The sequence below is a fragment of the Typopeltis vanoorti genome, chromosome 10, assembly GCF_054136105.1.
Source record: "Typopeltis vanoorti isolate ZY-2024b chromosome 10, IOZ_Tvanoo_1.0, whole genome shotgun sequence".
Lineage (NCBI taxonomy): Eukaryota > Metazoa > Arthropoda > Arachnida > Uropygi > Thelyphonidae > Typopeltis > Typopeltis vanoorti.
Window position 1 is genome coordinate 119,669,297 of NC_143558.1, and position 11,884 is coordinate 119,681,180.

The following is an 11,884-nucleotide window of genomic DNA, read 5'->3' on the forward strand; positions in this document are numbered from 1 at the left end:
ACTCCCTGGAGGTCTCAGATAATAATAATAATAATAATAACTTAGATGCTGACAATATTTTTTCACACCCTTAAGTTCTACCAGAACCACTCCCGCCAGAGCTAGGTCACGATCTCTTAAACTACCCTTATTCACCATCCTATAGTCGGGCAGTGGAGGCAAGTCTAATGCGTGTACCTGTTTTGGTGACTTCTCTGTTTGCGGAACGAAAAACTCGACCTTCAAGGTAGAAAACCGACGACTAACATTCTTTCAGTTGGAAAACCCCTTTTTAATTCAGAGAAATGTTCCTCTCGTCAGCAACGAATCAAATCCAGTTTTTTCCCGACAAATGTTACCTCATACATCCGACTGTGCTGTGGAGGCGTTGTGCATTACGGTATTTCTTTAAATAGCGGTAAGTGGGAACGTGATTTGAGAACAGCCGCTACGTGGAGTCGCCAGATCGATCTTTCCCCTTCATTTCAGAAAGCGCAGTCCCTAGGAGAACTCTGTATTTTCTTCAGGTTGTAAACGAGTACTCTGACCTTGAAGAAGGAAAATTAAGACGCTATAAGTCAGGATGTTCGCAGCAAAATCATTTTATGATCTTACAGCTAAAACACTTTCTGGAGAAATCATTAATTTCTCTTGCTATAAGGATCGCGTAGTTCTTATCGAGAATGTTGCCTCTTTGTGAGGAACAACGGTGCGTGATTATACGCAAATGAATGAGCTGCTTAAGAGATTTGATGATAAGATAGCCATTCTGGGATTCCCTTGTAATCAGTTTGGACACCAGGTAAACCTTTTATTATATGTTATGAGAAACAATGTTATATTAGCTAGCGAACTATTCATGGGAGAAGGAACACTATCACTTAGTATTTTATACGTAATGAGAGAGAGAGAGAGAGAGAGAGAGAGAGAGAGAGAGAGAGAGAGAGAGAGAGAGAGAGAGTGTGTGTGTGTGTATGAGAGAGAGAGAGAGAGAGAGCGAGTAAAAGTCCGTTATAGAAAAAATATGAAACTATTAAAAATGCAGATGCGTTTTTTTTTAACCCAGCAACACCCTTGCTAATAAAAATGCATAATAGATAATTAAATTTAGTGTAGTACATTTGAGTATTCATCGTTAAAAATTTGCTTCGATCGAATATTTTATTTTATTTTTGTATGAGAAAATTTAATTTTAATGGGGATACAAGTTTTATCCGATATATGAAAGGAAAATACGACTATGACCAAGGGGTTGTTTTTGTTTGTTTTTTTATCCAAGTTTATTTCATTAAACTATTTACTATGATTTTTTTCTACTTGAATATATATATATATATATATATATTTTTTTTTTAAATAATGTAATCCATTATTCACTTCCACAGCATAAGATCAGCGTGTACGTCAACCTTTTGTAATTTTCTGGGACGAAGTTTGATTATTTAATTATTTAATCGGATTTCTCATCTGATTTCCAATCAGATGAGAAATTCAATTCACTAAATCATGTTAGTTATTATATGTTTTATTTATTTCACCTTTTTAAACCTAGTGGTAATTAAAGTATAGTATTAGTAAAAGAAAAATATGCTATTTTTATGTTCTATCGTCTAATAACTAAGCTTCTGCAGAAATTTGTAAAAATATCAGAGTTAGGAAAATCAAAACAAGCTTTGGCAAATTATCAAAAGCATTAATTAGATAAATGGACAGGATCGGCCAGTTATTTTTCTTCGTGAACTCTTCCCATGCTCGTCTATGTGCGGACATTTCCTTGTTTATTCTGTATAAAAGAACCTATGTATGACCTTCACTTACTTTGAGTTGTCAGCCAGATTTATCGTAAAAGCGTTATATGAAGAAACTAGGTGAAGTAGCGAATCAGCTAGCTCTTAGCTCGTAAAAAAAAGCAGGTGTTGTAAAGGTTGCCAAGGTGACCAATGCGAACAGCATTCACAAGTAACTACAAATTGCTTTGATAAAATTTCCATTGAAAGATAGTAGTTAATTTAGTGTAATGTAATACATTTACAAACAAACTACATTACACTAATATTTGCAAAAATTAAATGCGAATTTAATTTTTGAACATGTGTGGAGTGGCGTATTCTACCTTGATGAGTACTTCGACTCCTTAAGGGTCCTGTAATAATAATAATTATTATTATAATACCACAAGCCTCCGTAACTCTGTTGGTGCAGACGAAGCCCTTTAGTCGGAAATATCGGGGTTCAGTTCCAGTCCTGATGTGAGCAACCTTTATCCGGTCTTTTTCGACTAAAGGTGAGTTAGCCGATCGTCGTGGTAGAGAGTTTTTCGTCCCTCAGAACAGGAAAACCGGCTCCGTGAACACACACAGATTTACAGCCGTGAATACTTATGACAGTATGTGGAAGAGATAGGGTCCTCACCACATGTCGTCACGCCCTTAATGACGACTTGATGACTACCATGAGTCACATCTTGGTAGTCAACTCCTGGATAGGAGATGGCACGTGAATGGGGGAATCATAATATCTTTATATATTTTATTCTGAAAGTAAAATACGAAGAGAAGATACTTACTGCTTTATAATATACGATAATAGAATGCTGATTAAAAAGAAGAAATAGTTAAATAAATATAAATAAAATAACTAAAGAAAAAAAAAAACGGAACTGCCTCACCAAAAAAGCACTTACCCAATGCCACCTCAATTATATTAATACTTTTTTGGCTTATTTTTATTTCAATTTTTGTTTCCAAATTTCCAAAAATTAAACTGCGAAACTAGCATATTAAGCCACTTTTATAATACCAAAATGTACTATCAGACAAACTTTGAACCGATTCCAGTATAATACATACGAGTATTAGCATGAACACTTCCAAGGCCGATGATATCCAAGAATTTTAGCAATTGACACCATAAAACCCACCACTTGCACTACTTAATCCCATGTCTACAGACTATGTCACCATTCTCCAATTACTAATTATTATTATTGCACGAGCACATTCATGGAATCCTAAGACCCCTCGTCAGAGACCCAAACGATCAACACAATATCGTACTGTGAAAGTGCTGCTAGCGTAGTGCAGAGTGGTAAAGGTGTTGCCGTGTCCTACAGATGTATTTTATTTTAGTGAATATTAGAATTTCATTAATTATTTTTGGTTATATCTTATTTACTTTAAAAATGTGTGTGTGTTTCAGAAAGTCAATACGGGATATCGTTTAGAAAGCGTTTTTTTCATGGCAGGATGCATTGAAGGAAAATGGCTGCCATTTCTAGATCCCTTCTTGGCTTGGTGCCAAGAATAGTCGATTCATGCTGAAGGGGAGAAAAAAATGAAGGATGTACGAATTGGTCGCCAACATGCGAAATCACGTGCTTTCTTGTCTGTCGCTGTACTAGTACTAGCTTGATTTTTGTTGTTCTCTTTTTGCATTTTTTTATTATTAATTTGTATGATGGATCCAGTACAGTCTACAAGTTCTGTTGTTAAACGTTTCAGTAGTTCTTGCAAAAGAATATTGAATAATGTGCTGACATTCTGCGAAAAAGAATCGTCAGAAGGCGTCTTCTTGTTCCCCTTTCTCAAGTCATAAAACGTGCAAGTGCAATTGCTGGCGTATCGGGGTCGACTGTTAAAAGAATTCGTAGGGAATCAAAAGGTGAAGGTAAGCCAAAATTTAAATCTCCTAAAAAAAAACCGCCAGAGAAACAAAAACCATCGAAACCGCAGCTTTGAATGATTTTGATGTAGATTTTATAAGAAGAGCTATTCACGAATTTTACGTGGTCGAGAAAAGAGTGCCAACTGTTCCGAAATTGATTCCTGTGCTTAAAGAAAAAATTAATTTTCCTTGGAAAAGAGAAACTTTAAGGAAAATACTTCATGAAATCGGATTTTGTTTTAAAAAGTCCCAGAATATAAGGAAACTTATCATGGAGCGAAGTGACATTGTTTTATGTAGAACGCAGTATTTGCACGTATTAACACTCTACGTACATTTTTCCAGCTGTTATACAAACAAAATAGTTACACTTTAAAAACAGCAATGTTCGTAAAAGAAAAGCTAAATTTTCGACCTGTAATAATAAACAAACTGAGTTTGTTTATTATTACATCCCAGAAGACAGATGGATTACCCTATTATCGGAATGGATTCTCCTTTTTCTGACATGCGCAGAAGTGTCGAGGGACCTCAAATCGGTGGGCGAACTATAAGACTTCCTTGTTCACCAAGTTTAGCACGAGGGATTGAGTACGATGTAGTGTATCTTCCATGTATTCATTACCAAGAGTGAATGGGTTATGCTACAAAAGCGCGATTTTATGCCTATATTAATTTGGGAAGTGATCACCATAATCAATCTCTAAGTTTTTATAATACTGTTCTAATATCTCATTGTTTGAGATATTAGAACAGTATATAAGATATAAATCGGATTCTGTTGAGCTCTAATAGTATGTTCTCCTCCAAATAATGTTGTAACTGAAAATCGAATTCTAAACATACCCAAGATGATATCACCGTTATTTTACCACTTTAGTACGCTCTTTTTGTCTAAAAACGCACTTATAATTCTTGGATTTTTATGTTTTTGCATGTAGTAAATTGTTATTTATATTTTTAGTAAGTGTTTATTGCCTCGTTGTAGCGTTTTTGCCATAATAATGCATTGTCAGCGTTTTGTTACGGATTACAGGCCGAGTTATTTTAAACTTCTTCTCCCTCTCTCTCTAGCGGCTCCCAAATTAGTCGATCTCTGGCACAAGTAATTTTTTTTTTCGGAAATGGGGGGTTTGTAACCACTCAATAATAATAAAAAAAATCAAATAGCAAAATGCAAAAATCAAAGTACAGAAAGCTACCTACAGAACTGCTTAACCACAGAAACCTACGTCTACGTCTAAATCATGAAATTTTTATCTGCCTCATCAAATGATCACAACAAAAACAACAACAACAAAAAAAAAAATAGTTTGAACAGAGTTTTGAAATGTTATCATTAACTCAGTTTCTCGTTAAGCGCTATGCCAGTGTTTCTCAATCTTTTTTGGATCATACCCCACCTCAACGTCTCAAAGATTTTGATGCTTCCTCCCCCTCTAGCATAATAGTCAGCCAAATTCTGAAAAAGTATAATATAAATATGTACATGCACATTTTCTAATTGCCCCCCCCCTGTGGGGTGTACCCCCCACGCTGAGAAACACTGCGTTATGGTAATCAGAGGCTTAGGAACCTACCACAGTTGCCAAGGGTGCCAGTGACAGGATATTTTGCTAATTATCGAAGTAATACTGTAAGAAATAATTTTTCATTTACTTATTCATTTGTTTACTATTTTGAGAATTGTTAGAAGTTGAATTATATTCAGAAAAAGTATATTCATATAGAATACATGAATACAATTTAATAAATGAGCTGTATTTATTTATTACTAGCACTATTAACAAGAGCGCTACGGAACCCGCCAACTCATTGCGAAAGAAACACGAGCCAATTACTTGAACATGCAAGCTAGACCTTGAGCCGATATCACCCACCAAGATGACGCATTTTCATATATTGCACTCATGATTGCAAGTGGTGAATATGGGCACAAAAATATGAAAACTATTTCCTTCAGAAGTCTTGGAACACTCTCTCTCATTGGTTAAGGGTGGAGATTGAACTGCCCACTCGGTCTTTAAAAGTTTGATAAGGCTAAAATGGCTTCGCTACTCCCTATAATGATATAAAAGGCGTAAGCTTTTTTTTTTTTCCTTTCTTCAGAAGAAGGAATTTGCTTTACACAAATGAACTGCTTAACTTGATTCATTAATAAAGACTTGTTAATAAGTCTTTATTGATGAATTGGAGTTTAAATGTATTAATAAATTGATACATCTAAACTGCGATTTATATAGGTTTACTTAAGCTGTTCAGGCCTGTTTTAGCATTACTTGTTTTTCTGCCCTTAGACGAGTGAAAAATCGATGTTCTCATATCGCTTTATGAGAGAAAGCAGTAACGCAGTACAGATAAACAAACAAAATAGGCATGCATCACACTCCCAAGAAAAAAAAAAAAAAAAAAAAAGATCGGCGTAGACAATAAGCCTGTGAGTACAAGCATACCCCGATCATACCCACACTTATATGTAATGTAGATATATGTAATGGTTTAATAACGTTCTTAATCCGTCATATATGTGTATAAATGACGTAAATAAAGAAATAATGATAATAATAATAATTATTATTACTACGTGACACCTCCAGGGAGTCCAAGGACTCATCGTGGAAGGACACACTACTCTACTTCGCTAAATACATCTCATCCTCTCCACTACTACTTAATTCTCCAACTACGACACTACTACCATCAACGCCATCTATCACCCATCATCATCACCACCAACGATAGTATTTTTTGTCTGTAAATTGCGTGTGTTCTGAAGGCCGATTTGTCTGTACGCGGGATGAAAAACCCGAGTTTCCAGGAGAAAAAACTCTGCTACCACCGTATGAGATCGGCTATCTCACCTTCAACTGAAAAAGCCCATACAAGGATTCCCCTCGTCACGACGAGAATCGAACGTAGGTCTTTTCCAATCGAAAGGGCGCAGTGTTCCATTGTTCTTCCAATTGTGCTACGGTGGTTTGTTTTTAAATTTTCGAAAATTTAAAATAATTTCCGCAAACGAAAAAATTATACTGAATAGCTTGGTTTATGGGAATACGCCGACTATTTTGCCCGTCAACCTACACCATTATTATCATTATTATTATTATTATTATTTTCCGCATTTTGCAATAAGATTGCATGTTTACGATAAGCTACTAGTGTACCACTTTTCACGTTATCTTTGTTCTTAACAACAGTAGTGCGAGGTAAGTTACCATGCGACATTCTGTGTTCGATACAGCATCGTCCCTAAATTTAATAATTTTAATCTTAGTCTGAAATGTAATAAGCTTACGTGTCATGTTTTCATTGGAAGCAACAGCACTAATACTAATGTTAATATGCAATAGTTATAAATAGTTTATAATTCACAGAGAGGAACATTCAAAACACACACAGAGAAGATATTTTTATTTTCATGGGCACTCCATGGAGTCAAAAAGACTCAAGCGAGAAACTACATAATAAACTTAGTTCACGAAAACTGCTCATTGGTTAATTCACGGAGCGTCATGTCGTTAAATTAAAACAATTGTATGAGCGAATTTAGCCTCATAAAAGTGGGCATTGGTCATACTCGAAAAGCGTCATGAATTTGATTGTTTTTTTAGTGGATCAATTGAGTAGAGTGATTGAGACGTGTTTACTTTCTACTGCTAGAAATTGCGCTTTCTTAGTCTGTATTTTACCACTTACGGAGGCATTCCGTGAATCTTGCATTGCATTGGCTTTAACCTTGCCCGAATTCCTACTGTTTCCTCCTCTGTACAAAACGTGCATGAGGTTAATGGCCGCGTAGGCCCCACCCGTGATGAGGACCAGTGGTGGATGTATGGTTTGTAGGGAGGTAGGTAATTCGAGCTGAGCCAAGCAACGTCACGGTTTCTTCCAACAACACTCATTAATTCTTTCTCACAAACTTCGCTAGTAGACTACCCCTCAGTCTACAGAACTTTTGCTGGCAGGTCCCTAAACCCTCGGGATTTTACTTGCGTTTATTCGCAAATCAATCAATATGAGCGTGCCCGATCTTGACACCATCATAGACTCGATGAAGAGTTGGCACGTATCTTCATAAACAAAATTCTAAAAAAGTTCAAGCTTAAATGGCCTACAAGTATGATCGATCCTCACATCATCATCATCATTGACTCGAGCGATAAAGGGCTAGTATTCAGCTTCTTAAAAAATTCGAGCTTGAATGGCCCGGTTTCCTAAATTTATATTTCTTACCCGGGGCCGATGATGATGAAAATGAAGACACTCCTCAAATGGAGGAAAAACGTAATCTAGTGGTCTCCGCCTCTACTCTCTCTGATTAAAGAGAGACCCACGTACGCAAGAAGCGCAAAACTCTCGCCTCGGAGCCAACAAATGATATTGGCATGGATGAAGACTCTCTCCCAATTTAGACTCCTCTGTCTCCCCCTCCCCCCAATCATCCTAAGGGAAAAGCAGAGATGGACAGCCTTAAGAACCATCATGGCTAACCTGCAGATAAACTATTCCAATGCCAAAAACGTAGACGAGGGCATCAAAATTCAGCTCGCCACGGTGACAGACTACAGAAATTTAACAAAGGAAATGGACGCGCCAGAGGTATTCAGTATTATACCTTCTCACTTACCTTGAAACAAAATTAGAAAGTGGTGCTCCGAGGAGTTTCCGAAGATATTATTGACCCAGAAAATAGCTACTGACCTCAACTTACAAGATCTACCACCTATAAAGCTCGGGAGAATGTACTGTATAATCAAACAAGACCCCTGTGTCTCTAGTTCTTGTGAAGATCCATAATATTTATAAAAACGTATACATTTTAAAGTCAATCTGTGTGCTTAAAATTACGCGAGAGCCACTGAGGAAAAGAGCTTCTTTTGGGCAGTGCCACAGATGCCAAAAGTTTGGGCATGCCCAGAAGTTATGCAAAGCTCAATACAGACGCTTAAAATGTGGCGAGACCCACCCCACAAATACTTGCGCCAAGCCAAAAACCACCCTGACTAAGTGTGCTAACTGCGGCAGCCCTTCTACCTATAAAGGGTGTATTTATCATCCCCAAAACAGACAGACTGAGCCAAACAGTCAATTCACCTCGTTATCTAAAACGAGAGGTCCTGAAACTCAAGCACCTCAGTCCCCCACTAGTTCGAATAGGTAGCTAAGGCAACTCGGGGATGGCGAGCATTGTGTTCTCGTAAGCTCTCAGGTTAACTTTCGAAACTTTCATAATTTCTACAAACATTTGGCTTTGAAATAATGTTGGATCTAATATCCACTTTGCCAATGTAATTTTACATCGCCGAAATGAAGCCTTATGGCTCTTTCTTTTAGTAATAAACAATTTATAACTTTTGAATTGCGTACTGTTCTGAGTAGTTCTCGGTTATCAGATCGACTGTCGCGATATCGCAGTGCTTGTGTTCAAGTAACCTTTATTTTACTTAATAATGGCCCTAAAGTCAAGAGCAGTGATGTTGGCAACTCGAATATGCCATGGAGAAGCCGTTAAGTGCTACCTTTTAAGTGAAAAGGTGAAAGTTATCGACTTCATAAAATAATAAAAATAAACGTATGCTGAGGTTCTAAGATTCTATTCACATTCCGATAACTTTTATCACAGTATGTTGTTATAATTGTTCTATTTTATTATTAGTTATTGTTGTTAATATCTTACTGTGCCTAATTTATAAATTAAACTTTATGATAGGTATGTATGTATAGGGAAAAAAACACAGTATATATAATGTTCGGCACTATCTGCAGATAAGGGAGGACTACTGTAAATTATACGTGACAAGAAATTAAATTGTTGCTTGCATGTTTATTTTATCCAAACGTGAACAAACAAAAATTTGCTCACGCTTGTGTAAAATAAGATGCTACAAATTTGTTTGGAATAGCTTCAAGACCTAAAGACGCTGCAAAATTTCTTTTGAAGTATTCTTTACGATTGGAAGTATCTTCCACTATTGAGTTATCTCCTTGTAGCGGGCTCCCACCAGTGACACTTGAATAGAGGTTGGGATTTCCAATAATGTGTAGCATTATACACACCTCCAAAAAGGATTGCTGTGTGTGTGTGTGGTGCATTATGTGATGAAGTCAGCTGTTCTGTATGTATATGTAAGGTATGCAAACTTTTGTTTACTCATGCTTAGATAATATAAGAATGAAAATCACTGATATAACTCACACTGACAGGAACTTATTACTTCTCAGTGATCAGAAACTTGTTGCTACTGTGCCACACTTTGGCTGCTCCCCTCAGCAGCAATCAGGAAACAGCTCCGTAGTAAGTATCATCTGAAAGACTGCTGAGGAGAGCAGCCAAGATTAGGCATAGTAGCAGCAAGTTACTACCGCTGAGAAGTGGTGAGTTCTTGCTTACTGAAAAGAGCAGAAGTTCAGGTTCCTGCCTTCTGGCAAGTAGAGCAATTTTGGTGTGTTCTGTCCAGCAGCAGAGCCAAGTATCCTGAAGTAATGGAGGTTGAATGATAAGAAAGATATCTTCGTACATCCCTCACAACTCTTCAACTGTAATAGTTTTGAAATGTGGTGGCTTTGAAGAAACTGTTTCAGTAAACATTGTCCAGCAATCCAATAGGCACTTGAACATGTAGGTTCCTGAATACCACCATTGAGAAGAGCCGAGAGACACAGAGAGAGAGTTTAGGACGCGAACCTTTATCAGGGCTTTTCAGTTGAATGTGAGTTAGCAGTCTCATACGGAGGTAGAAGGTTTTTTCCTCCCGGAAACTTGGGTTTTCCTCAGAACAGATAAACTGGCCATTAGAACACAAGCAATTAACATACATAATACATTGGCCTCATAGCCCTTGAGTTGCTTTGGCAGTAAATCAAAATGAACCAAACTCACGACTTTTATAGAGGTTTAGAAATTCCGGTGGCTTTTGAACGAATCGTAAGAATATATTTTGGTATCAAGTATAATTTACATTCCACCCTTAGCGAAATATTTAGTACAAATGCTCGATATTGAACAAAATATCCATTGTTATCCGCATCTGCAATGAAGAAATTTTTCTCTGCATTTTCATTCTTATTCAGTCTCCTTGTAGAAATTCCTAGCTGTTATTCGAATCATTGAAGTCAATTGCTCATTCATAATTATCACTACTGCTTTCTTATTTACTTATTGTTGTGAGTCAGATTTTGTCCCGTGAAGAGATCATGCTTTTGAAGTCGTACCCAGGTTTTCTGTAAAACCTGGGTACGACTTCAAAAGGTTTTCTGTAAAACCTCGTCACTTTTGTTTGAATTAATGTGATGAAGAAATTTCGTAGATTGATATGGTGATTTTAAAATGCAGCTAGTGGGATGAACTCTTCTTTTCCTTACTATTTTTCTCCCATTTTTTCCCTGAGCCAATACTTTTATCAGTTAATAACTTATATTTGTTTATTTACTTCGTTTGTTATAATTTCAGGAGAACGGCAATGGTGAGGAAATTCTAAATTGCCTGAAATATGTAAGACCAGGGAACAATTTCATGCCGAACGTCACCCTGTTTGACAAAATAGAAGTGAATGGAGCCAATGCTGATCCAGTGTTCCAGTATCTCCGCCATGCTCTTCCAACTCCTCACGATGATCCTGTATCGCTGATCAAAAATCCACAGCTGCTGATCTGGTCGCCTATTACTCGTAATGATGTCAGCTGGAATTTCGAAAAATTCCTAATTGATCGTAATGGAAAGCCATATCGTAGATACAGTGCAAAGTTTCCCACCATTGACCTCATACCAGTCATAGAAATGCTATTAAAGAAATAAATCCTCGCATACGTATATAGTTGCAGCTATGAAACTTTGCAGCATGAGGTGAATGATCACAATACCTGAAAAAGCCTTGTTTGGGTACTTGTCTGAAGTCGTACTTCATGTGTGCATTATTTCGTGCTAAGCTTTATATGGATGTACCTATTTACTGTTCAGAAAATTGCCTTGTAATAATAGAAAGAATAAAAATAGGCTTCATGTGCAAAATTCAGTTCAAGTTCGATAACATTCATACAGAATACAGCGAGAACAGAATAGCAGTAACTGACACAATATGACTTTATCAATTAGGCATTCGATGAGGAGTCCATTTTCCTTATCGGAACAATACCATAAAAGAGAGACTGGTTTTTGAGAAAGGGTGGGGGGGGGTGTAATTTTTGCCAAACAATTCATGTGCAAAATTCAGCTACAGTTGAACAACATGCATTCATACAG

At 36.9% G+C, this 11,884-nt stretch overlaps 1 protein-coding gene across 1 annotated transcript; it reads left to right on the forward strand.

Annotated features, from left to right (window-relative positions):
* The first annotated feature begins 411 nt into the window (after window positions 1-411).
* LOC150102741 (glutathione peroxidase 2-like) lies at window positions 412-11,657 on the forward strand. Its single transcript, XM_090399048.1, has 2 exons — window positions 412-781; window positions 11,096-11,657. The coding sequence occupies exons 1-2, from the start codon at window positions 563-565 to the stop codon at window positions 11,438-11,440; spliced, it is 564 nt and encodes a 187-aa protein (XP_090255174.1). The 5' UTR covers window positions 412-562; the 3' UTR covers window positions 11,441-11,657.
* The last annotated feature ends 227 nt before the right edge of the window (window positions 11,658-11,884 follow it).